The sequence below is a fragment of the Pecten maximus genome, chromosome 6 (assembly GCF_902652985.1).
Source record: "Pecten maximus chromosome 6, xPecMax1.1, whole genome shotgun sequence".
Lineage (NCBI taxonomy): Eukaryota > Metazoa > Mollusca > Bivalvia > Pectinida > Pectinidae > Pecten > Pecten maximus.
Window position 1 is genome coordinate 40,829,173 of NC_047020.1, and position 27,688 is coordinate 40,856,860.

At 36.8% G+C, this 27,688-nt stretch overlaps 2 protein-coding genes across 2 annotated transcripts; one reads left to right on the forward strand and one right to left on the reverse strand.

Annotated features, from left to right (window-relative positions):
* Positions 1–214: 214 nt before the first annotated feature.
* On the reverse strand, positions 215–12,782 carry LOC117329791 (NEDD4 family-interacting protein 2-like). The gene is made up of 7 exons (XM_033887933.1): positions 12,657–12,782; positions 10,025–10,124; positions 9,526–9,653; positions 8,128–8,203; positions 7,471–7,595; positions 6,346–6,412; positions 215–3,419 (listed from the first exon to the last, which is right to left on the reverse strand). The coding sequence occupies exons 1-7, from the start codon at positions 12,681–12,683 to the stop codon at positions 3,316–3,318; spliced, it is 627 nt and encodes a 208-aa protein (XP_033743824.1). The 5' UTR covers positions 12,684–12,782; the 3' UTR covers positions 215–3,315.
* A 2,555-nt stretch (positions 12,783–15,337) lies between these two features.
* On the forward strand, positions 15,338–25,891 carry LOC117329790 (putative ankyrin repeat protein RF_0381). The gene is made up of 3 exons (XM_033887932.1): positions 15,338–15,445; positions 16,550–17,117; positions 17,644–25,891. The coding sequence occupies exons 2-3, from the start codon at positions 16,587–16,589 to the stop codon at positions 18,343–18,345; spliced, it is 1,233 nt and encodes a 410-aa protein (XP_033743823.1). The 5' UTR covers positions 15,338–15,445; positions 16,550–16,586; the 3' UTR covers positions 18,346–25,891.
* The last annotated feature ends 1,797 nt before the right edge of the window (positions 25,892–27,688 follow it).

Genomic DNA, 27,688 nt, shown 5'->3' on the forward strand with positions numbered 1-27,688 from the left:
CCGAGTTTGATCTAGTTGGTCTGGTTTACAGGTGTTCAAATTATAGATTCTCTGGTTTATACAGGTGTACAGCTTATACAGGTTCTGTTTACATAGAAATGTATACAGACTAGGATGATCTAGTTAGTCTGGTTAATACAGGTGTCCAGAATTGAGAACTTAACCATCAGATTCCAAAGCTAGTTGATCTATAACAAAGACAAGAAACCATACCTGTGATGATAAAATCAATTTATTTTTAATTTCCATACTCTGGAAGATCTTGTCGCTACAGACTACTGGGAGTATATCAACATAGAAATAAGATGGAAACTTCTATATAAACTCACAGTAAGTATCTGTATCACTAGATAAATATAGTTACACATTTCTGACAATACATCACATAATGAAAGACAAATCTATAAAGGACCATTATAACTCTGTAGATATACCTAGGACTAAAATCATTAATTCATAAAATTGAATTTAAAAACTTCCAGCTTATTCATTCTAAACCTTTATTTCATTATTCCGAATCTTAATTTAGTTCATGTTATCATTCTAAATCTTAATTAATTTATAAGTCAAAGATTTTGTGTGCATGAAAGATACATCTATTAATCTTCTAAAAAAAAAATATACAAAATTATACATTTACCCCCCAAAAAATTGGTACCAAAACTGTCCTGTATAATTAATGACTTTGTATAATTGAGCATTATGATTTTGCAGTAAATAAAAATTTCCCAAGACTTGCCAAGTAACTTGTTAAATATAAATATACATTTATAATATGTAAATGAGCTACGATGTTGAGACTTGCTATCACTTCAGCTCTCTTTACTTGGACAAACCATTTTATCTCTAAATTTAACACATTAAGCGATAACTGCAATCTTATTCGACTTGCCTATGTTAATACAGGACTTGTTAAGTCTTTGTCAAGGTTTGCAGAAAATTAAAACAGAATCACTTGGTCCGTCAGATTTCATAAATCAAAAACCCAACCATGCCAAAAAATGACCAAAATTAAGAATACTAACAAATAACCCTGTACTTATATCATTGAGAATATCAAACTTTTGGTGTACCATTCTGAACATATAATCAACTTAAGAGAGTCTAGTAAAAGAGTGAAGACTGTTTTTGCTACAGAAGGTCGAGAAATATGGGTTACCATAATGGTAAGCAAACGAGGTACAGACTGACCCAGCTGGAAGACAACCAATCATACACAGGCACAATATTGTATGTGAGACTGCTTTCACATAGGCGGTCGAAACATTGGAATCGGAATTAATAGCAACAGGTACAGTTCAGGACTGAGCCTCCGAACACTGGAAACCTGTACAGATATGCCTGTGCGAAACAATAAGGCCAAATGTCACTAGTTTTCAAAATTTATATGTAAAACAAGGTCTGTTAATTCAAATATCCCAGCAAATGGTAAAATATTCAGTATTTTTGAAGAAGAAAAAAATAAACTTTCTCAGTTTGTTATGTTTTATAATTAAACATATAAATGATGGATAACTTCAAAACTGTGCAATTTGAGCTCTATTCATCATGGTACTGTAGTTGGGTACATGCACGTTTGTAAAAAAACATGTTAAATAAATATTATCCTGCAGTAGTATTGTGCCATCTGCATTGCTTCAACCAGGTTATGAGAAAGCAGTCCAAGATAAAGCACCAGAGATGCTGAAATGTCACATTCGGATGACACAAAGCACAACAAAATTTCATCACTGATTAACACGAACAAAGAAAGTGAAGAAGAATTTTGTGGTCAATATTTTTAAAACGGACGCTGACAAAAGTGCTTAGTTTCCTATATACACAATGAGTTGCCTTGAGGAACTTATTAAAGATGCTTGACGTTAAAAAATTTGATTTTAGGAAATCTTTGATTGTCTGACCCATGCATATATTTGATATACTCAAGCATAATTCACAGCTTTACTGTTTATTAACCAGTATTTAAATTTAATTACAACCTTTACACTCTTACAGTAGGCCAGAAACAGCAAAGAAATCATAAAAATATTAATCAAAGTTAACCAGCAACCACTGAATGTGATAATTGAAGTCTAGAGTGGATGGAAGTAATGTTAATTATTTTTCCAAAGACTTGGGAGGGGCGTGTCGTTTGGTTTTGCAAAAATCTACAAGACGTTCAACTAGAGAATTTATGAAACTAACATGCCTGCATCCCAACGAAAAAAAAAAGCTGGCAAGCTAAGGAACCATCGAACCAATCCAAGAAATGAATTATGAATTACAAAATGTCAAAAGATCATATAATAATATTAAATTACATGGTACAAAGAGGATTTGTATTCTGCAAGTGACTTTGGGCAGCACAACAACATTTAAATATGTATAAAAAGGAGTGCATCAAATATAATGCAGTCTATACATTATTTCATACAATATAATACATGTGTGGGGACGACTTTGAGATCTGTGTATTGAAAGTATTCATTAATAACACCAGAACATTCAATTTTGTCCAAACCTGACATGTACTACATTGTATAAACATGCACTACCATGTATTTCATCAAAGCTAGATAAAATAGTCTACATTGCAAATTTCTTAATTAATGGTACTCCATCATCACCTGAAGTTTTTATGTATTGTGACATTTTTTTATGGATTTACAGAATATATAGTTACCACAGATGAACTGTTTCCATTATCTTCTTTAAGTTTTATGTAAAAAATTCACAAAAACTAAATAATAGAAACCAAATACAACCTTGGAAGAGTCGCATGTTCTTTTTAACTCCGACGAGTTGTAGAACCCTTACTCAACAATTCATTGGGAAATAAAATATTGAAGAAAATTTTACTATGGTGTGTGCAAAACTTTTTCACATTCACTAAAATTTATTTACTTTTCAAGACTGAATACATCGTTACCAGATACACATGGCAGTCAGGTCATGTTTGGCACACACCCTACATATTTTTTCCACATGGCTACTTATCAAAAAGCTGAAAACTTGAATCCGGGAAAAGATTTCGTCTGAAGTTGCAGCAAAACTGATACAATATATTTACTATGGCAACAGACGTCTTGCCGTTGTCAGCATCAAAATAAATCAATTCCTCACTAATGGCATTCTTGCTGGTTCCATATACAATGAATATGATGAAAAAAAATTAATTCACGATTAAATTATACCATCAAGGTTAATATTGATTCCCATAAAGGTAATATGGATTCGCATCAAGGTAATATGGATTCACCCAGAGTTCCAATATTAATCTTTCACCACCTCTGATCAAAGTATCCAGGATCGATTCGTCCAGCGAGACGCATCAACTCACAGTGTAAAGAAATACTGGGAGCGAATGTTGTGAGCTAGACGATTCCACTCGTACTTGATCTTAGCGTAATGTATTGCACCTCTCAGGAAGATCATGAACCCTGTAAAGATACAAGAGATTAATGTTACAACTTGACCGAAAGACACCAACAAAGAAACTTAAATGTTTTACTATATGAATTGCAGATATTAAACTAGCCATGGATGCAGTTCCAGTTCAACATACCATGCCAAGATCACCTTGACCACAGGGCTCTGTATCTGGTTAAGTATTTACAGAAACAAAATTAGACTTTACTCCTACTTTGTCAACGATGTGTAAGGCTTGAAGAATGGAAAGTGTGATTGGTAGACAATTAATTTTAAAGTTAACATTGTTTACAGAGTTGTCGACCAATCAGATCGCCCATTTCAAAACTCCTCGGAAATACATAGCCTTCTTACGTTCCACAGTTGATGCATCATGGGCTATCACAACCGCTTTTTGTCCATTTTCTCATCTTTAATGATTGTCACACAAAAAAAGAATAACATGCATGTAAGGATTCTAAACCAAGGTAATTTACTGTTTGTGTGTATTTGATATTTTAGTGAAATGGAACTATCATTCAAAGTGAATCAAAGCCTACCCATAACTTCCCAACTTTGTGTTAGAGCTTACACCTTGTTGATATAGTAGGAGTAGAAGCCAATATTTTTTTCAATGAATACTAACCAGATGCAGATGCTTGGGTTCCTTGACAGAAATTTCCAACCACACAGAATTTTAGAACATTTCTGTCAAATTAACAGTTGGGCAATGAATGATACATCTTTGCGGTCCATACTCTTAAAAATAATGCTGCAAACCCCGTGACTTTGAAGATTTCACAAATCTGAATTTAGACCGAAATATATGAACAAGAGATCCCAGAGGGATCTTGGCGCCCACCATTGAATGATCTTCATAGGTTCCATGTCGGATTGATCTTTTCTCTACTTTTCCTTTCATTTTACTAATCTGTGCAAATTGAGACATCCCTCCAGTACTTTTCAAACAAGGGAATCCAAGCTATATAAGAAATTTGAGATTTAACGATAATGGCTGTTTGTTTGCCAGGTTGTTTTCAGGACAGACTGGTCCAAAAATGCAATACAAGGGACCAAGGGGAACCTACTTATGAAATTTGAGAAAGATCCCTTCAGTACTTTCTCAGAAATAGTGATAACAAACTTAAATTGTCAAAATCCAAGATGGCTGCCTGTCAGCCATGTTGTTTTCTGATTGGTCTCAAAACGCAATATGCATAACTAGGCACCAAGGGGAACCTACATATGAAATTTGAGAAAGATCCCGTTAGTACTTTCTCAGAAATAGCGATAACAAACTTCAATGGTCAAAATCCAAGATGGCTGCCTGTCGGCCATGTTGTTTTCCAATCGGTCCCAAAATGCTAGGCACCAAGGGGAACCTACATATGAAATTTGAGAAAGATCTCTTCAGTATTTTCTGAGAAATAGCGATAACAAACTTCAATTGTCAATATCCAAGATGGCTACCTGTCAGCCATGTTGTTTTCTGATTGGTCTCAAAATGCAGTATGCATAACAAGGCACTGAGGGGAACGTATGTATGAAATTTGAGAAAGATCCCTTCGTTATTTTCTGAGAAATAGCGATAACAAACTTCAATTGTCAAAATCCAAGATGGCTGCCTGTCGGCCAGGTTGTTTTCCGATTGGTCTCAAAATGCAAAATGCATAACTAGGCAACAAGAGGAACCTACATATGAAATTTGAGAAAGATCCCTTCATCACTTTCTGAGAAATAGCGATAACAAACTTCAATTGTCAAAATCCAAGATGGCTGCCTGTCGGCCATGTTGTTTTCCGATTGGTCTCAAAATACAATATGCATAACAAGGCACCAAGAGGAACCTACATATGAAATTTGAGAAAGATCCCTTCAGTACTTTCTGAGAAATAGCGATAACAAACTTCAATTGTCAAAATCCAAGATGGCTGCCTGTCGGCCATGTTGTTTTCCGATTGGTCTCAAAATGCAATATGCATAACTAAGCACCAAGGGGAACCTACATATGAAATTTGAGAAAGATCCCTTCAGTACTTTCTGAGAAATAGCGATAACAATCTTCAATTGTCAAAATCCAAGATGGCTGCCTGTCGGCCATGTTGTTTTCCGATTGGTCTCAAAATGCAATATGCATAACTAGGCACCAAGTGGAACCTAAATATGAAATTTGAGAGAGATCCCTTCAGTACTTTCTGAGAAATAGCGATAACAAACTTCAATTGTCAAAATCCAAGATGGCTGCCTGTCGGCCATGTTGTTTTCTGATTGGTCTCAAAATGCAATATGCATAACTAGGCACCAAGAGGAACCTACATATGAAATTTGAGAAAGATCCCTTCATTATTTTCTGAGAAATAGCGATAACAAACTTCAATTGTCAAAATCCAAGATGGCTGCCTGTCGGCCATGTTGTTTTCCGATTGGTCTCAAAATGCAATATGCATAACTAGGCACCAAGGGGAACCTACATATGAAATTTGAGAAAGATCCCTTCAGTACTTTCTGAGAAATAGCGATAACAAACTTCAATTGTCAAAATCCAAGATGGCTGCCTGTCGGCCATGTTGTTTTCCGATTGGTCTCAAAATGCAATATGCATAACTAGGCACCAAGGGGAACCTACATATGAAATTTGAGAAAGATCCCTTCAGTACTTTCTGAGGATTAGCGATAACAAGAATTGTTTACGGACGGACGGAGGGACGGACGGAGGGACGGACGGACGGACGGACGGAGGGACGGACGGACGACGGACCACGGACGCAGGGCGATTTGAATAGCCCACCATCTGATGATGGTGGGCTAAATATGAAATCATATGACTTAACTACCATTGGACCAGGTGCAATCATAATCAAGCAAGAATATCACAAAATAAGATTATCACAAAAAGTGCACCCCTTTTGATTTTCTTATTCAGTACAGGAATCGCTTAGAATAGATTAGTCTACATACCACAGAGTATAAGAAGCCACCATATCCAGGAGTCGCTCTCTGCATAACCAGAAGCCCAGTCGTTTTGCTGAAAAGTAAAAAAAAAAAGGGTTGATGTTCTTGTCACAGTCCAAATATGACTCATTTAGGGGTTGAAAATGACACTACAAAAGCCTGATTCATCCAACAGAGAAAATAAGGCACAGAAAGACAGAATGAATTTTTCAAAACACAAAATGTTACAATGAAGTCAATAGATCTTCAATGTCTCTCAAAGAAATAACACAAACGAAATTTTCAAGGAAGCCAACTAATTGCTACCTCTTACTATCACATGCAGTCAGATATAGCAGGCCTTACTCTTCAACAAAGTAGAAGATGCTAAAGAAAATGTCCCATATTTTGCAGGCCATTTTCAGTTGCCTCCTCCTATCACATACAATGAGATATAGCAGGCCTTATTCCAGGATTCTTCAATGTTCCCAAATAGAAGAAAGAAATCTGAGAGAATCCACAGCCTGTAGGGGATGGGGGCACACATGTAGCCAATTCTGATGTCAAGCAGTGATGTAATAGCCAGTCTACTCTCCCCTACCCCTACACAAGTTCAACATTTATTTGGACAAGTTTTCAAACAGCAGATGAATATGCAACCAGTTTATTAATGCTTTTCACATGAATTATTTAACTATATTCATAAAGTGTAATGAATATGTGAAAGTTGAGGCAATAATCAAATGCCTTTGTTAGAAGCCCATCCATAGTCAACCGATTGTGTTTTTCTTGTTCAATTTGTCCGATTCATATTCACATGTCTCTTGCTCCCATATTTTTATCCATAAATCAAAATTCTCCAATTCCATGATTTGATCCCCAAACACTAGATCTTCCATTTATTTATTATTACAGGATAAGTCCCATGGGTCAAACAATTTCGAAAGTGAAAGTGAAAGTAGATTAAGCCCAAGTCTATCTACAACATAATGGCATGTTATCTCCGAATACAATGCATGCAGTATCTATCATTACTGGATTCTATAGCTCTAGGTTGATATTCTGACTCAATATGACGGTGTTAACTTTCATACAAAGTCGGTTTTTTTTTTACTTTGAAGGTGTAGAATACTAAGCGTTTTAATAGGTTACCTTCACAATGGCCACCCACTTGACGATGGACAGACCAAGTCCCGAGAGGGCACCACATCGCCCAGCAATGGTGGTGAACACACAGATGGAGAATAGGAATCCAATCCAATTAAAAAAGAATGCAACTGAAATACAATCATTCAAAATATAACAATCATTTCACGAGAGTATCACAGTGCAGAACAATATATGTCCATTACCAAAGTCCCTGTGTCAAAAAGTATAAAATATAGAAATTATCAACCAAAATACTTCCAAAAATCTCATGAACTATGTGTAATGATTTATTTATAAAGCCTACCAACCTTTGAAGTGATCAGTCTAAAATTGAAAGGTGATACAGAAGAAAATACTGAAATAAATAAAGGGCAATAACTCTTTCAAAACTTGTTGAATCAAAATGCAGCTCAGGCAAAGTGAAACACATCTCAATGTAATGATTATAAAGCCTACAGAGTTTCAAAGAGACTGGTTGATATATAAAAGTCGATACCGAAGACAAAAAAAAGTTAACAGACACATATATAAAAATCCTTATTAGTCAATCAGCAATTGAAATCATATATACTGGTGGGTTTTTAGTGAAACTAATGTTGTGGTTTTGTGCTTAAGATAAGTTTAATATTTAGATATTTCTGTCAGGTTTCTAGTTCTTACCAACAAACGCGCAAAGAAACATGCCATCTGTTCCAAGGGAAGTTACTCTAAGCATATGTCTGCTGTGTTCCATATCCTGAAACATATCGACATATAATTGTGTAAATAGATGCTTACAACATGGCTTTCAAAACTTACAACAGCTTAGGTTATATGAAGGTTTTCAGACAATGTGGCAACCAGGGACAGCTTCATCAACGTTCAGGGACAGCTTCATCAACATTCAGGGACAGCTTCATCAACATTCAGGGACAGCTTCATCAACATACAGCGACAGCTTCATCAACATACAGGGACAGCTTCATCAACACTTTCAGGGACAGCTTCATCAACATTCAGGGACAGATTCATCAACATTCAGGGACAGCTTCATCAACATTCAGGGACAGCTTCATCAACATTCAGGGACAGCTTCATCAACATACAGGGACAGCTTCATCAACATACAGGAACAGATTCATCAACATACAGGGACAGCTTCATCAACATACAGGGACAGCTTCATCAACACATTCAGGGACAGCTTCATCAATATTCAGGGACAGCTTCATCAACACATTCAGGGACAGCTTCATCAACACATTCAGGGACAGCTTCATAGGGACAGCTTCATCAACATACAGGGACAGCTTCATCAACACATTCAGGGACAGCTTCATCAACATACAGGGACAGATTCATCAACACTTTCAGGGACAGCTTCATCAACATTCAGGGACAGATTCATCAACACTTTCAGGGACAGCTACATCAACATTCGGGACAGATTCATCAACATTCAGGGACAGCTTCATTAACATTCAGGGACAGCTTCATCAACACTTTCAGGGGCAGCTTCATCAACATACAGGGACAGCTTCATCAACACATTCAGGGACAGCTTCATAGGGACAGCTTCATCAACATTCAGGGACAGATTCATCAACACTTTCAGGGACAGCTTCATCAACATTCAGGGACAGCTTCATCAACACTTTCAGGGACAGATTCATCAACATTCAGGGACAGCTTCATCAACATACAGGGGCAGCTTCATCAACACATTCAGGGACAGCTTCATCAACATTCAGGGACAACTTCATCAACATTCAGGGACAGCTTCATCAACACATACAGGGACAGCTTCATCAACATTCAGGGACAACTTCATCAACATTCAGGGACAGCTTCATCAACATACAGGGACAGCTTCATCAACACATTCAGGGACAGCTTCATAGGGACAGCTTCATCAACATACAGGGACAGCTTCATCAACATTCCTTAAGTCAAGGAAACTCATTACTTTAATTCGTTTAAGAATAGGAAAACATTACAGAATTTAATATCCAAGGGCCTATATATTGTAATCAGGACAAAGGATTATTTTTTCTGGCCAATATTTACTGATATATCTACCTCCTGGTTCTGTCCCTCCACATCCTGTTGTCGCTCAGCCTCTGCAGCCTTTGATCTCTCTGCCTCCTCATAAGTAGGTAAAGTTGTGGCCTCATCATAAGTCGGAAGCTTTGTGCCATACATGTGTTCTGATAAAATAAACCATCAAAACAATATTAAATATATTTATCATATTATCTACCCAGGCCAGGGAGCCACTCTTCAAATTTGCCTCAAAATAGGGGGTGGACTTATTGATTGACAATAAACAAATTACCAACTGCTGGTGTTTGTCAGGTTTATTGCCCTGTAAACAGTCATGGTCTTTTTGAAGAGGAAGCCGCAAGAGCACTGACAAAATTTGGTTTGCATTTATATGTGCAAGACAGACGAAGAGCTAGAAACCTATACATTACAGTAGCTTTTCTTCAAATCTCATTCATTACTTCTATACTTCATCAATTATTACATGCCATGTTCAACTTTGAAGGCCCCAACAATATGATATTAGTTCACATACCAGGTTCCTCACTAGGTGGCGCTGGTGGTTGTTCCACTGGGGGCAGCACCATAGCAACAGCTAGAGGTTGAGCAGGTACATCATCTTCCTCGCTCGTCAACTGGAAATAATACACATATTAGAACTTCAAGTATCACTCAAACATATCTATGCTATTGCAGCTAATTAATCTTTACCTCAGAAATCAAACTGGACACTGATTATAACAGTGGCAGCAGAATTATTGTATTTTTACATCCTTGTAAATTTGTGTTCACAAATATTGTCTACTTGTACAGATTAGAATACTGTAACCCTCCGGTCAATTTGAACAAAAATAAATATTGATGAATCTATTCGAAAGAAATGAAATTATGTTTCAGAAAATAGGTGTGAGTTCAAACTATCAGAGACGATATCGGCAAAAATCTCAGCGATGAGTTTAATAAGATGCAAATATACTGTATCCAAACCAGTATATACATTTCACAACAAGTAAGACAAAAAGTTAGACTACCTGAAACCTGTATACTGAGAGTATGTATATATATGTTTATATAACTAGAACTGTCGCCAGGATGGCTGACTAATACCCCCGCAATCTGCACGAGTCAATGGTGAATTGGAACTTTTAATTAGAGGCTAACTAAGATAACCCAGTAATATAGTGACCAGTTGCCATAGCGACTATAATTTTGAGAAAAAGAAAGGGGCATGCACATCTACACATGGTCCTCTATATTTGTTTGAAGTTTCATTGAAATTGGGCCTTTGGTTTAGGAGGAGTTGTCCGGACAAACTTAAAGTTATGGTTCTTATCGGAAAACCTATTTATAGTGACCAGTTGCCATAGCAACCATAATTTTGAGAAAAAGAAAGTGGTATGCACATCTACAAATGATCATTAATATTTGTGTGAAGTTTCTTTTGAATCGGCCCATCGGTTTAGGAGGAGTTGTCCGGACAAAATGTGTCTACAGGCGGACGGACGGACAGACAGACAACCTGATTCCAGTATACCCCCCCCTAACTTCGTTGCGGGGGTATAATTATGTTTTATTTGAATCAAAAACTATTGAATATAGGCTTATTATTTCGTAAAAAATGGCCTGTTTAATAAACTGAAAACACAGTCTACATAACATGTTGTATTAACGAAAGTGTAACTGTAACCATATACCTATACTTCAGTATATATTAGTAAAGAATTAGGTCACAACATCACAAGTCGGCCTTTAAATTAGAAAGGCAAACACAGTCCATTATTAAATATCTAACAAACTTGTTTGAGATCTTCAAAATTACCAGTCGCTAGTTGGGACACCTGTGGATTGTTTTGACTGGACATGAATGCTAATCCAGATCACTCACCATGACCAGGTGGTCAATCTTTCCAACTTTACCGCAATACCTCACATGGCCTGCCCTACCTAGTGTGAGGGCGCAACATTTACATGTAAAACCTTGTTTGCCAATAATTAAGAGATGTCTGTTGTTATCAAAAAATCAAAATGATTTGTTAACACTATGTTTGACAATACATACATGGATAATTTCTTAGTTTACCACAGAGCATGACATCAGCTTGTACTGATCACAGGTTATAAATAGCTGTCTCGTGCACGGTGTATTTTTAAACAATGAATATATAGTAATAACTAAATACTAAAATCTGAGGCATATAATTATGATTTGTCTGTCACTGAATCACTGAATGACATCAATATAAGTCTGGTTTGACTTCTGTGATGTATGGTGGCGTTTTCCCATAACTGGAATTTATCTTTCGCGACTTCCTTCTGGTTGCACTGCCCCATGCACACACTTTAGTATCATAAAATTGCATATACACCTTAAAAGTTCTAAAATACATAATATATACTCAGAGTATGATGATGAAGTTGGTCATAAAAACTAGAATATGTCGTTAATGAAAAAGGTAGACATTGTGACTGTAATTCGCATATCGGTTAACTAATAATCCAATAATTTTAATATGGTTGTTATGTATCATATGCACAGTTTGTGGAATACTTGTGTCATAGTTTCCCAGTTGAGCTAGCCATGGGTAAGCTGGTCATAGCTGAACTGCAATGTATACAACCTGCTAATATAATGTGTCTGTTGATCAGTCTTTTGGCCTATTATTTTTGTGGTGCCAATTACTGTAAGCTTTCAATGGAATTTGCCGGAAAAAAAAACATTTTTACCTTCTTCATTTGACATGTTCGAACTATCTGAAATAGCTATAGACTATATAACCAGTGTCTGCATGAAGTATTACTTAACTACAATGTATCATAGGAAGTAATATGCACAAGTGGGATGCTCTCTATGATTTCTATTACTAGCGCTTACTCGAGTTCGCCAGGCAGTGTCACAAGTATTTATGTTTTATTTTCACAAGATTCCATCTCAACCTTGTGTCCTTAATATAAATTGGCTCATACCATATATAGACATCTTGACAACTGATGACCAAATGATATTTTGTATACAAAACCAACAACATGGCTGACAGCTGATCGTGTTCGCGACAGCTGCGACAAAACGACTGACGATTTGGTTACTGAAACGGCTTACGCGGTGTCTCCAACATCAGATATCTGTTTATATGGATCACAGACGCCATCAAAGACCTGTATATACTTACAACTTGATATCTAATTGGTCTATCCATTGTATAAATCGTCAAAAAGTCTCTTCTTCGTCCATCCACTAATGGATATTGAGGTCGCTCAACAATATCCGGTCGCTCGCACCTGTCATGTATATAAACAACGAATCAACATTCGATATATGATCCGGAAATAACAAGGGGAAATAACTATGTTTAGGCATTTTTACCATCGGTTAGTTTTTTTTTTTACTAACGTCTTATAAAAGAACCAATAAAAATAAACATTCTACAAATAAAATACTTTGAGGAAGAGCAAAATTTTCACCAAGCATACTAACATTTACCACAAATGTACAATTTCCCAACACACAGCTTGGGGTTTTGGCAAATACAAAATGTACATGCAGCTGTCTGAATTAAAAGAGAGATAGATATATCTCCCTTTTTGTCATTTATAATCTGTCAAATTACAAACTTCTCTATATCTATTAAACTGAGAGAGAATATAGACTCTGACAATATATATAACTATAATCAGATTACAGACATATTTATTTTAAAATACAGATATCTTTATTTAAAATACAGATATCTTTATTTAAAATACAGATATCTTTATTTAAAATACAGATATCTTTAAATTTAGTATCTGGAATAAGACATTTCGATCTATTCTAAATAAAGATATAGTAACTTCCTATTGAACTGTGTATCTGTATTTGAATTAAAGATATCTGCGTTTCAAATATGACAAGATGTTTGATTTGTACCCATCTAATTAAAACATATTAGGTGTATTTTAAATTATGACAGATATCGCGCGGCTGGATCTCTAAATTACAAATTTACAGTAAAACCCCGTTATATTGCCACCCGTTATACCGCCACCCGTTATACCGCCAAACTCGCTTATCGCCATGAATTTATTCAGAACGGATTTCCTACCCCGCTAATGCATCCGTTTTACCGCCAAACTCGCATACCGCCATCCGCCATTATATTTCCAGAACAAACGGTAAAAATAATATCATCTTGACCTCGTTAATAGTTGAGTCCAGAAGGACATGTGTTTATATGTTATTGTTACGTGACTGACTGCCGAACGACTGATAATTAGCTGTGCACACTGTGAGTGTCACTGTGTGAGTGTCACGTGGCGGTACAGGATTTTTGGGGGGGGGGGGGGGGGGGGGGGTGCGGCTACTCCCCCCGCCCGAAAAAAAAAAGAAATATATAAAGCTCTTTGGTGCATTCTAGTGCGTCATAAACCTAAAAATAGAGAGTAACAAATTAGAACCTTTTGAAGGTTTTCCTTAAAACCTCTTTTTTTCATATGTTGATGAAATAGTTGTGATCACCATCAGTCTTGACATTTTGGATGGGGGTGGAGGGAACACATTTTATTAAGTCGTTGTGGTTTGCAAGAAAAGTAACAAATCTGGACTTAATATTGACTGCAAGAAAAAAATATATATACCAGGTAGTAACTTAATTAGTTGAACAATAATGAGCTAATTTTATTGATAACGTACAAGTTTATTCAATATCACCAAACAGTATATTTATCAAGTGACGTGATTCTAACTAATAATAAGATAATAGACTAGTACAGCAATGTAATCACTTGCAAGTTGCAGCATTGTAAAATACAAATTATTGTCAGATACTGAATTATTTGACAAGGTATTAGAAACAACCTGAGTTTGAAAATCCTTATGAATTTAATATCAAAGAGAACGAATACTGATCAAAAGATCTGTGAAAACTGAATGAATGTCAAGCAAACGCCAATTACAAGTTTTTAAGTTTTTATTTCATCCAAATGCAAAACAAGCATATAGGGAACAGTACAAACATTTTCATAATTATCATGACATACAATACCTTGACTTGACTTTTTATATAAGTCAGTAAAGAACCATTTGATGTAATTCTGTTGAGGAATAGCTATACATAATTACAGTAGGCCAATTATCAGACAGTATTGTATGTGCATGTATACAATGTATATTAGTTCAATTCAATTAGAGATAGGTTCAATTCAATTAGAGATAGGTTCAATTCAATTCGAGAGCTCTAGGTTCAATTCAATTAGAGATAGGTTCAAATCAATTGAAGATAGGTTCAATTAGTCTTATTTAAACCTGTCTTTAATAGAATTGTACCTATCTTCAATTGAATTGAACCCATCTTTAATTGAATTGTACCTATATCTAATTGAATTGAACATATCTCTAATTGAATTGAACCTATCTCTATAATTGAATTAAACCTATCTTTAATTGAGTTGAATCTATCTTCAATTAAATTGAACCTATCTTCAATTAAATTGAACCTATCTTCAATTAGATTGAACCTATCTTCAATTAATTGAAGATAGGATCAATTAATTGAATATATGTTAATTTGGCGTTCATAAGTGGCGTGACAATCAACTAGGCCTATGTAACTATTGCGGTTCTTATTTAGCACCAAACAAGATTTTGCGACATCGATGCAAGTCCCTTAGTTGTCATATCGATTTAGATTCAATAATCAAACCGCCATGTGAAATTAAATGAAATAAAGAATTTATTGGAATAATTTAGAAATGAGAATAACTAGAAAATCTATGACGGAAAAGTTATGTCGTTAAATAATTAAGTGTAAACAAATCAGTCTACTTTTTGATAGTTCTTTTCGCTGATTGGTCGATAGTAATTTGCATGTGCTTTCTGCATGTCAACTATAACTCGGCCAGACCTGATGTAAATGATCGTCTGCAATAGAGACACTACAGCCTTTTCCTGACCGTTCAAAATACCTAGACATCTGGCTGAAACGTGAGCATCTACAACCCTGTTAATATGTTATTTTACCAGGGCTAAATGACGTCCTTAAAGCTGATAAATATGCTGCTATCGTGAAAGGAATTCGGTAACCCTGACCTAATTTATACCAGTGCCAGACTAGTGCGTATACTAGGCCTTGTGGTGACCAGGTTCATATTGTCAGGTTTTTGCATGATGTTATGACAAGCGTAAATAATCCACTTCTCTGTTTATATTAGAGCACTTTAAGGATGACACTTTTGCATGCAGGCATATAGATAATTTTGTATAACAAGGCATATGAAGCTAACGAATATAAGTTAGCCTAATAAAAAAGTAATATCCACCAAGCCGTCCCTGTAAACATTTGAAGAAAAAAAAATCAAAATGAAAAGTGCCACACTATCTTCTGGAAGTCCCCTTAATCTCAAAAGGATCCCTATTTATAAAATACCCAAACTAGAATAAAATCCTAGTTATCGATGGTTGATCGATAATTAATTATAATCTTTTCATTTTAAAGATGTTAATTTCATACATCCCTTAGCTAAGTATATAATTTACACTGCTCATCACAAAAATGTATAAAATGACACCCTGTGACTGTAGTACGCTAATATAAGTCTTTGTATGTTCATATTGTGGTTTATTTTAGGACTGCCACTGGTCAAGGTACCTAAGAAACATCCAAAACTTAATCAAATGAAAACTAAGACCAAAAAAAAATGATCGCTTCAGACAGAAAGTTATATTAAAAAAAAAAAAAAAAATAGGACTCGGGAGGAGCATGACAGATTCATTCAGGATGCTATGATAATTATATATTTACTCAAAATTCATATTAAAATAAGAAGCTCAAAACATTTGGAAGGCAGTTATAATGGTGTAAAGAATATATACAACAGCATATTCTCATTTTCAATCAATTAAAGTTAAATACCTTTTCTAAATCTTATTGACCAATGATAAGTACTGATAACTTATAATAAAGCATGATTCTAAGCTATTGACTATACTCTAAAGTTATACAATGCTTGTTGCAAGATAAGATATTGTTAATGCAACACACTGAAGATTTTAATGTGATAATTGGTAATATGAATTTTGTTGCCATAGAAACAACACAATGGCTGCCTTTGTGACGTGAGAGAGCATGGCATCAAGTGATGGAGTTGAGACCGGCTTTGAGCCACTGGACTGTCCAGATTTTGTGCCCGAAGAAACTAATAACCTCACACCACTGAGTCTGGCTTGTAAGCAGGGCAATGTAGAAATGGTGAAAATGTTAGTGCAGGAGGGGTCTGATATAGGTGCTCCAGGAAATGATGGTAAGACTGCACTGCATTACACTTGTGAAGGAGGTGACAGAATAATAGATGGAAATGACGATGAAAAGACGGACGATTTTCTAGAAATTCTACAATTTTTGCTTGACAGTGGTGCTAATGTAGACTGGAAAGACAACATGGGCCGGACACCTTTGTTCACAGCTTGCGAGGCAGATGATTTAGCAATGGTATCATTATTGGTACGACACAACTGTGATGTTAACATTCAGACCGTTGATGGTGACTGTCCAATCAGAGTTACATGTCGTAATGCTAAATTCTGGACGCATCGACCAGGCTCCAGCAATCTTGGCCAAAGCCATCCAAGTTATTTCCCTCCGATACAGATCACAAAGGTAAAATAACTACAGATATTTAACATCCAGCATCTATATATAGGTATATTCATTTGTAGTTCTTTCATTTATAAATTTCTTTGCAGATGAAAGTTTCAAAGTCAGATATCTTTAGCAGTATGCTTCAGTGATCATGAGGTAGTACTTTAAAGTCGGCATCAGTTGTGCACTTATCACAAGGAGACAAACACAAAAGATCTCTTATGCGGAGATCTTTTTCTATGGTTTTCTATCGATTTCATTGAAACATAATAATCATGATATTAGGTTGTGTTTAATAGAATGAAGACTATTTTCCTCCAACTGTTAGAAAATTGAACATTGACTTTGTAGTGAACGGTGACATTATTATAAATGGGTGTATATTTTTCTGCTATCCTATTTGTTACCTCACCTGTCCGAAGGTCAAGTGATCTTAGCCGTTGTGTAACTGAATGTTGTTTGGAGGAGATATAACATGGTTTGCTTGTACTATAATTCTCTTTTAAATCTAGTTCTGTAAAGAAAGAAAATCTTATCATTACAGGTATTGCTGCAGGCCAATGCTGATATTTCCAAAGCAACACTGTTGCCAACAGCTGTGCAATACAAAGATGCTGAGCTGATACGAGAACTCTTAGAACTAGGCATGGACATCAACATGCTGGATGATAATCAATGTACACCTCTTGGGGCTGCTTGCTCCTCTGTCAATGTGCCCTGCAACATTGTCAAGCTTCTTCTTGAGCACGGTGCTGATGTCAACAAAGGAGGCGGGTGGAGGAAGCAAAAACCACTCATCTTTGCCTATGTTCACAATTCTGTTGAAAAGATACGGTTGCTTCTGTCGTACGGGGCCTCCCTCACACCAGATGAAATGACGGAACTGGTGTCGTTAAGTTTTTCCAAATCCATTCTTGAAAACCCGGAAGTGATTGGTCCATACAGCAAAGAGTTGATGTCCTGGCGTCTTCTATTGGCTGCTGGGTTTCAGCCTTCGAGTCAGAGTGCACAGCTGACATACAAGATGCAGCAGCTCAATATCTGCAGTAGTTACGATAAGATATCGCCATGGATACAAAGTATGCTTTATCCATTGTATTCCTTGAAGGAGATCTGCCGGATCTCCATCAGAAATAACATACCTGCCAGTATTGATGATAATATCAGGGAAATGACACTACCTAAATCATTGAAAGACTTCCTTTTATTTACCGAATTTGCAAACACAGAGACGCAGATGAAGTAGCTTTAAAGGTGAAAGATGTAATTGAAGACATGCATATTACTGCTGGAATGTTATAATTTTATATATGGCCATTTTTTCTTTTTTGCATCGAGAAAATACACCCCAGCTCCTCAGATGCTATATATTGTCATTATGAAGGTAATGTGGACAACAGCTAAATATGACATCTTGTTATGGTTACTTAATGTAATGATCAGCATTTGTTGCGTGTACCGGATCACAATGAAACAGTCACCTAATCGAAGTGCTGACCACACTGGAAGCTAGTTATTGGGTTATACAGCTTAAATGCCCATAAACACCGACCTTCACATATATGTTTCACAAAGACTGCTTTTGTAGTGACAGTAGATAATGTCTGAACACTGATAGATACCGGTGATTATATTTTCATTTCACAGATTATTTTTGATTTTCTCAAGTCTATTTGATCAAGTTATGAAGTTTTGTTTTGTATGTTTTTAATATTTTTTGGAATAGCTTCCTGAAAATCATAGTCATTTAAATGATTGATGGGAAACTATTAACACTGATAGTTTTTGTGTTCTATTATTTTCCCAAAGTGATGAAAACATTTTTCCAATTTATGCAGTCACAGTTTCCTGGAAAATAAGATTGAAAATAACACTGTATAAATTATAAAAACTATAATATATATATGTGATATCAGATTCGATCTGTAAGGTGTTTTTGGAAAGAAGGCCAAGACTGCACATGTGGCATCAACTAAATTACATGACATGATCGTCATGTGATGTAGGAGGTATCCACAGTATTAGTGCTACAATCCGTTTATCTAGGCACTGATTTCATCCACGTTCCTTAAATTATTCCATAGGAAAGCGTTTAATGGATTTAAGGAAATCTTTTGCATGTAGTTAAGAAACATTCCTTAAATACGGTACGGTACGGTAACCCTTTTCTATGGAAATGTTGAAATTAAGGAATATTGATGAAATTGGGGCCCGATCACCCTAAATGGTGTTGAACTAATTGGAGATCATCATCACTATGCAACTTTTATATGAATATTGAAAAAATCTTAGAAATGTGTTCAACTCATGCGATCATACAGTTTATATACCTGCATACTTCCAGAACACTCTAGCTCACCGAGTCCTAAGAACCAATGAGCTTATATGCCATGGCATAGCATCTGTCCTCTCTGTCAACATTACATTAGTACTAGTACTAGTCATAAACCTGAACCACTGAGCAGATTTCAACCAAATTTGATATGGGGTATCCTTTCAAATTGGTGAAGGAGAACCAGTTTTGTATAAAAATTGGGTCAGCCCCGCCTCCCCAAGGGGCAGGTTCAAACATTGGAAATGTGCATCGAATCCTGTCAAAATTTGGTCTAAATCATCCTTGGGTGAGGGGGAATCAATTTTGCATTAAAGGTGGGCCTGGCCCCCCAGGGGCCTCTAGTGGGGGGTGGGACAAGTAGGGGAAATATAGCAAATCCTTCTTCTGTTGAAAGGTAGAGTTTCTTCATATTTACAGCCATATCCAGGTGAGCGATAAAGGCACTGTGGGCATCTTGTTTTTTTCATATCATCTGAAGGAAAAAACTTTTTTCACTTATATTCAAAAGCTACAAGCTTTATTTGCAATATTGATTATAAATCAAATGATTTTAGTTTGTTATTCTAAGAATAATTTGCAGATTTATGATAATATACCTAGTATAGTGTATTTAACTGAATGTGTTGTATTTGTGTGTAAATGTCTTTCCAAAAGATGGTGATTTATGTTATAATAGTGTTGTGTGCCGTACACAATAGAGTGAATTGTAATCAGTTTATGCAACGTATAATTTGAAAGAACACCTGTGAAGTTTCTTTCCTTTTATCATTTATGTTTTGCATTGTTTTGTGATACATCAAATCTGCCTGTGTCAATAAGGCCAAGTTGAAGTAATTGACATTCGTTAGGATTAGGAGCTTATATCAGGATTTCACATATGATAAGATTTATTATTATGTTGCTATCTAGATTCTTGTTGAAACTTTACATACAGATGTTATTATTTGTACTGTAGTTAGGTCATTGCAACTTTCAACTGAAGGTCACTGTTACTATGAATATATCTATTACAAAAGATTTTGATTATTTATTATTTGTCATAAGTGATTTTTTGTGATCATTCTTTGTCATGAAATTGAAGCTAAGTTAAGTCTACAAGTCAATGATCACAGTAAAATTATGAATCTATCTACTGGTAAATATTGCTTGAATTAAAAAAGGGCTCATGCCCATGTCTATGATTCAAGGTTATGGATAAAATACATATAAAATGTAGGTCATGTCAACTGCAAGGTTAATATTATTTTGCAATGAACAGTAAATGTGACAAGGGAAGACAATCTCTAGTTTACATTGTACATGTTATATATTAGTGTTATATGGCCCTTGTTTTCAAATTTATGTTTTTTCATACATTCACCGAATCTGCTGCATTAAAGATATTCACAAATTTAGTGTTGTGCTTGTAAGTCAAGCCTCATTCCCCATTTAAACAGAGTTATGGCCCTTTATGTATAACTTTTTTTTTTTTTTTTTTTTTTTAATGAATTGCGATCATTGTTGAAGGTTTTTTTTTTTTTTTTTTTTTAATGAATTGCGATCATTGTTGAAGGGAGGTAATATGATGAACCCACCAAAGATGTTTTTACACAGGGATGAGTTGAGTATTATTTATTTATTTCCCAGGTGAATTAATTAAGAGTTCAGTATGAATATAACTAATGTTTTGAAGTCATGTGCAAAATTGAGTTTTTTATTGTGAGACTTCAATATTCAATATTTTCATAATTACCTCTCATTTATCAGTTATTGAGTGAATTTTGGATGGCCATATTTTCCCACCCCATATTATATATACATTGTATACATATAATTACAGTGTACTTTTTTTATGCCTAAGACAGAGAAAAAACAAAATATGTTTTTGCAATGAAATTGCAATTTTGAGAAATGAACCAACTTCAGTTGGAATGTGCAAATTGCCAATAATTCTGCATGTGCCATAAAGATTTATGACTATATTGAGTACTAGAACGTTTACTTTCTAACACTGACTGTGATCTTGTCTTGGTAAATGTTGCCTATGTGCAGATCATGGGAATGTTTATAGCTGTGTTTTGTACACGGAGAATTATCAGTATAATGTAATAATTTTAGCACATTCAAATTTTGTCATGATTTAGCTCAATACTTCCGAAAGCTATAAGCACTCAAATAAGATTACTGCTAAAATTAAAATATGTACAAGCTTGTACTATTACTCTGTGTATGCCATGATCTTTCCATCATGTTTTGCAATTACATGTATATAAATTGTGTATGGTTTTTGTGATACTTGTACATGTAGTCCAGTCTATTCAGAACAGCTGTCATGGTTCTCATAGTTCCTAATGCAGCATTGATACTGAGTTTAGTACGTCTATGTCAATTTTTTCACCGATGTGAAAGAGTGTGTGGCTCAACTCTGATTGATACACAGGTGTGAAAGAGTGTCTGACTCAACTCTGATTGATACACCGGTGTGAGAGAGTGTGTGGCTTGACTCTTGATTGATACATCAGTGTGAAAGAGTGTGTGGCTGCATTCCGATTGATACACCGGTGTGAAAGAGTGTGTGGCTCCACTCTGATTGATACACCGGTGTGAAAGAGTGTGTGGCTCAACTCTGATTGATACACCGGTGTGAAAGAGTGTGTGGCTCAACTCCGATTGATGCACCGGTGTGAAAGAGTGTGTGGCTCAACTCTGATTGATACACCGGTCTGAAAGAGTGTGTGGCTCAACTCCGATTGATACACAGGTGTGAAAGAGTGTGTGACTCAACTCTGATTGATACACCGGTGTGAAAGAGTGTGTGGCTCAACTCCGATTGATGCACCGGTGTGAAAGAGTGTGTGGCTCAACTCTGATTGATACACCGGTCTGAAAGAGTGTGTGGCTTGACTCTGATTGATACAACGGTGTGAAAGAGTGTGTGGCTCAACTCTGATTGATACACCGGAGTGAAAGAGTGTGTGGCTCCACTCTGATTGATACAACAGTGTGAAAGAGTGTGTGGCTGCACTCCGATTGATACACCGGTGTGAAAGAGTGTGTGGCTCAACTCTGATTGATACACCGGTGTGAAAGAGTGTGTGGCTCAACTCTGATTGATACACAGGTGTATATTACAGATTTGGGCTTGGTGACTAGCTTAGTTACTTAGAATATCTGTTTTGAGGTCTTTACCAAGTGTTTGCCAATTCCATTGGTTTGTAATCCCTCTATGCAACATCCTGACTGAACATTAGGTTTTAGGTCCATTACTACAATGCTAAGACTTCAGGGTGTCATGATGGTTCTATCTGTAGAGAAGTGCAGATCTGAGGTAAGTGTTTGATCCCTACCTGGAGGAGTTTGATTTCTTTGGAAGCTGAGATCACAGAGCAATGTCCTGTGTTTCTATGTTTGTTCATTGGCAGACATTTTCCCCTGGTATCTTTCATAACATGCAGTGAGTGTCTCGTATTTTCAGTGAGGAAGCCACAATCTACAAGCAGATACTAACTCCTGGTGTGTCACTGTGTCGGAAACAGTCAAGCCACACACTCTTTGTGTTCGGATCAGTCAAGCCACACACTCTCTTTTGTCTGTAACAGTCGAGTCACACACTCGTTGTGTCTGGAACAGTCGAGCTATACACTCTGTGTGTCAGAAACAGTCGAGCCAAACACTCCTTGTGTCTGGAACAGTCGAGCCACACAATCTTTGTGTCTATAACAGTCGAGCCACACAATCTTTGTGTCTATAACAGTCGAGCCACACAATCTTTGTGTCTATAACAGTCGAGCCACACACTGTTTGTGTCTATAACAGTGGAGCCACACACTCTTTGTGTCTATAACAGTTGAACCACACACTCTTTGTGTCTATAACAGTCGAGCCACACACTCTGTGTCTATAACAGTTGAGCCACACACTCTTTGTGTCTATAACAGTTGAGCCACACACTCTTTGTGTCTATAACAGTCGAGCCACACACTCTGTGTCTATAACAGTTGAGCCACACAATCTTTGTGTCTATAACAGTCGAGCCACACACTCTTTGTGTCTGGAACAGTCGAGCCACACACTCTTTGTGTCTATAACAGTCGAGCCACACAATCTTTGTGTCTATAACAGTCGAGCCACACAATCTTTGTGTCTATAACAGTCGAGCCACACACTGTTTGTGTCTATAACAGTGGAGCCACACACTCTTTGTGTCTATAACAGTCGAGCCATACACTCTTTGTGTCTATAACAGTCGAACCACACACTCTTTGTGTCTATAACAGTCGAGCCACACACTGTTTGTGTCTATAACAGTGGAGCCACACACTCTTTGTGTCTATAACAGTCGAGCCATACACTCTTTGTGTCTATAATAGTCGAACCACACACTCTTTGTGTCTATAACAGTCGAGCCACACAATCTTTGTGTCTATAACAGTCGAGCCACACACTCTTTGTGTCTGGAACAGTCAAGCTATACACTCCTTGTGTCTGGAACAGTCGAGCCACACAATCTTTTGTGTCTATAACACTCGAGCCACACAATCTTTGTGTCTATAACAGTTGAGCCACACAATCTTTGTGTCTATAACAGTCGAGCCACACACACTTTGTGTCTGGAACAGTCGAGCCACACACTCCTTGTGTCTGGAACAGTCGAGCCACACAATCTTTGTGTCTATAACAGTCGAGCCACACACTCTTTGTGTCTATAACAGTCGATCCACACACTCTTTGTGTCTATAACAGTCGAGCCACACACTCTTTGTGTCTGGAACAGTCGATCCACACACTCTTTGTGTCTATAACAGTCGATCCACACACTCTTTGTGTCTATAACAGTCTAGCCACACACTCTTTGTGTCTATAACAGTCGAGCCACACACTCTTTGTGTCTATAACAGTCGAGCCACACATACTTTGTGTCTATAACAGTCGAGCCACACACTCTTTGTGTCTATAATAGTCGAGCCATACACTCTTTGTGTCTGGAACAGTCGAGCCACACACTCTTTGTGTCTATAACAGTCGAGCCACACAATCTTTGTGTCTATAACAGTCGAGCCACACAATCTTTGTGTCTGGAACAGTCGAGCCACACACTTTTTGTGTCTATAACAGTCGATCCACACACTCTCTGTGTCTATAACAGTCGAGCCACACACTTTGTGTCTATAACAGTCGAGCCACACACTCTTTGTGTCTGGAAAAGTTGAGCCACACACTCTCTGTGTCTATAACAGTCGAGCCACACACTTTTTGTGTCTATAACAGTCGAGCCACACAATCTTTGTGTCTGGAACAGTCGAGCCACACACTTTGTGTCTATAACAGTCGAGCCACACACTCTTTGTGTCTGGAACAGTTGAGCCACACACTCTTTGTGTCTATAACAGTCGAGCCACACACTCTTTGTGTCTATAACAGTCGAGCCACACACTCTTTGTGTCTATAACAGTTGAGCCACACAATCTTTGTGTCTATAACAGTCGAGCCACACACTCTCTGTGTCTATAACAGTCGAGCCACACACTCTCTGTGTCTATAACAGTCGAGCCACACACTCTTTGTGTCTATAACAGTCGAGCCACACACTCTCTGTGTCTATAACAGTCGAGCCACACACTCTTTGTGTCTATAACAGTCGAGCCACACACTCTTTGTGTCTATAACAGTCGAGCCACACACTCTTTGTGTCTATAACAGTCGAGCCACACACTCTTTGTGTCTATAACAGTCGAGCCACACACTCTTTGTGTCTATAACAGTCGAGTCACACAATCTTTGTGTCTATAACAGTCGAGCCACACACTCTTTGTGTCTATAACAGTCGAGCCACACACTCTTTGTGTCTATAACAGTCGAGTCACACAATCTTTGTGTCTATAACAGTCGAGCCACACACTCTTTGTGTCTATAACAGTCGAGCCACACAATCTTTGTGTCTATAACAGTCGAGCCACACACTCTTTGTGTCTATAACAGTCGAGTCAAACACACTTTGTGTCTATAACAGTCGAGCCACACACACTTTGTGTCTATAACAGTCGAGCCACACACACTTTGTGTCTATAACAGTCGAGCCACACACTCTTTGTGTCTGGAACAGTCGAGCCACACACTCTTTGTGTCTGGAACAGTCGAGCCACACAATCTTTGTGTCTATAACAGTCGAGCCACACACTGTTTGTGTCTATAACAATCGAGCCACACACTCTTTGTGTCTATAACAGTCGAGCCACACAATCTTTGTGTCTATAATAGTCGAGCCACACACACTCTGTGTCTATAACAGTCGAGCCACACACACTTTCTTTGTGTCATCTTTTGTGTTTGGTTACTGCCTATTTGATTCTACCCTATATAAAAATTGTACCTGTCTTATAAAAAAAATCTGATATTACCTCAATGAATACAAAGATTACATTTAGATTTTTTTTTAAATGTTAATTTGAATTATTGAATAAAATTCTACAAAATTTAATGATCTTTGAATTATTTGACGGTAACTCTAAGGTATTTTATATTTATGGCAGACTAAATGAGGACTAACTGGACTGACAATATGTTTGTAATTGTGTTGTAAAAGGAAGCGGTACAGTTATACATCAATATCACAAATATCTTAAAAATACGACAATACAAATATAGACCAATCACAAGCTAGGTCAGAGCAGTCGGCACATTCAATAAACATGGCGTTTAGTGCGGTAGAGTTGTGACCCCCTAATAAACAATCCACCCATGTCCGGACACTTTAACCTTCTGACGAGATAGTTGTTGGACTTTTACGTTTTTGTAAAATAAAACAAAATTTAAATTTCAAACAACCAAATTGTTGCAGTTGTGGAGTTAAAACAGCAAAAAATGTTTTAATTCTAGATGTACTATATTTATTGGGAGACATATATTAATCAAACAGTATCTCATCCAAAGATATGCAATACTTTTAGTTCAAACGTCTGACAAATTGACAGTTTTCGAGCTGTAGTCTATTACTATATCCCTGAGTACAACACCAGTGCAGAGCCTTTATGTAGAGGCAAATGAACCATCTTTAAATGACCGAAGGAAAAAAACTTGCGCTTTAATATACCGCCCAATTGAAATCCAACCCGAAAAATCCGGCTTTTGATCTTGTTGTCAATCCGCAATACCGAAACATATTCACTCAAAACCAAAAACTCTTACCAACATTTGGCATTAGAATTTCGAATTTTCTTCATGAACTTAACATAGGCGAATATACCGTATCGGATGTACCGCCATGGCTTGTCGAAACAACTGATATTAACCTTACTCTACACGTGAGGGCAAAATCGAGTGCATTACCCGAAGAACACAAATCCTCCTTTCGGGAATGCATTAAAGATTTTCCCGATCACGTTCAGATCTACACTGATGGCTAAAAAGATGGAGTAAAGGTCTCCGCAGCATGCTATTCCGATCACCATTGCTCTTCAATCCGCTTACCAGATGATGCCTCTATCTTCTCTGCGGAAGCATGTGCCATCGATTTGGCCCTCGACCATATCGAAGAACAACGCATTAGAAAGGCAATAATTTGTTCCGACTCTCTATCTGTCCCTCAGAATTTACAATCACGAGATCCAAAGAATATACTCATACAAAACCTTGTTTTACGAATATCTCGTATCTTAAAAAAATGCAAAATAACATTACTTTGGATTCCGAGCCATGTCGGAATTAAAGGCAACAAACTGGTTGACCGCCAAGTAAAACTTGCTCTAAATCTGCAACAAACAAATATTAAAATACCATATACAGATTTCAAACCTGTAATTAGTTCTGCCATTCAGAGTAAATGGCAGCAACGCTGGTCTCTCGAGACGAGCAACAAACTTTTTAAAGTACAACCAAAACTTAAAACATCAAAACCAAGTCGGAAGGATCGTAGAGAGGAAATAGTCCTCTCTCGGCTCCGTACCGGGCACACATATCCTACTCATTCGTTCCTTTTGAAACGAGAGGATCCACCGTGTGTGGTGCTGGAGCATGTGATGCTCAATTCACAGTGGAGCATTTTTTAATAGAATGTTCCGATTTCAAGCACATTCGTGATAAATACTTTCGAGTCCCGGATATGAAAACCCTTTTCAGTTCCGTGGATTCGAAAACAATATTTAGCTACTTAAAAGAAATCGATCTATTTTATAGACTTTGATGTCTTTTACGTTACTGTCTTTGACGTTCTATTTATATAACAAAGTTCATATAATCTATCCGTACATATACATATTTTACCATTTTTAACCAACTT

What these genes read in the sequence shown, in the direction of transcription:
- LOC117329791 (XM_033887933.1), bottom strand. Translation starts at nt 12,683, where the DNA reads ATGGATAGACCAATTAGATATCAAGTT. An exon ending in GCCACCTAGTGAGGAACCTG is followed by an intron (nt 9,654 to 10,024) that starts GTATGTGAACTA and finishes TTATTTTATCAG; the next exon opens with AACACATGTATGGCACAAAG. An exon ending in GTTTCTTTGCGCGTTTGTTG is followed by an intron (nt 7,596 to 8,127) that starts GTAAGAACTAGA and finishes ATTGTATTTCAG; the next exon opens with TTGCATTCTTTTTTAATTGG.
- LOC117329790 (XM_033887932.1), top strand. Translation starts at nt 16,587, where the DNA reads ATGGCATCAAGTGATGGAGTTGAGACCGGCTTTGAGCCACTGGACTGT. An exon ending in CTCCGATACAGATCACAAAG is followed by an intron (nt 17,118 to 17,643) that starts GTAAAATAACTA and finishes TTATCATTACAG; the next exon opens with GTATTGCTGCAGGCCAATGC.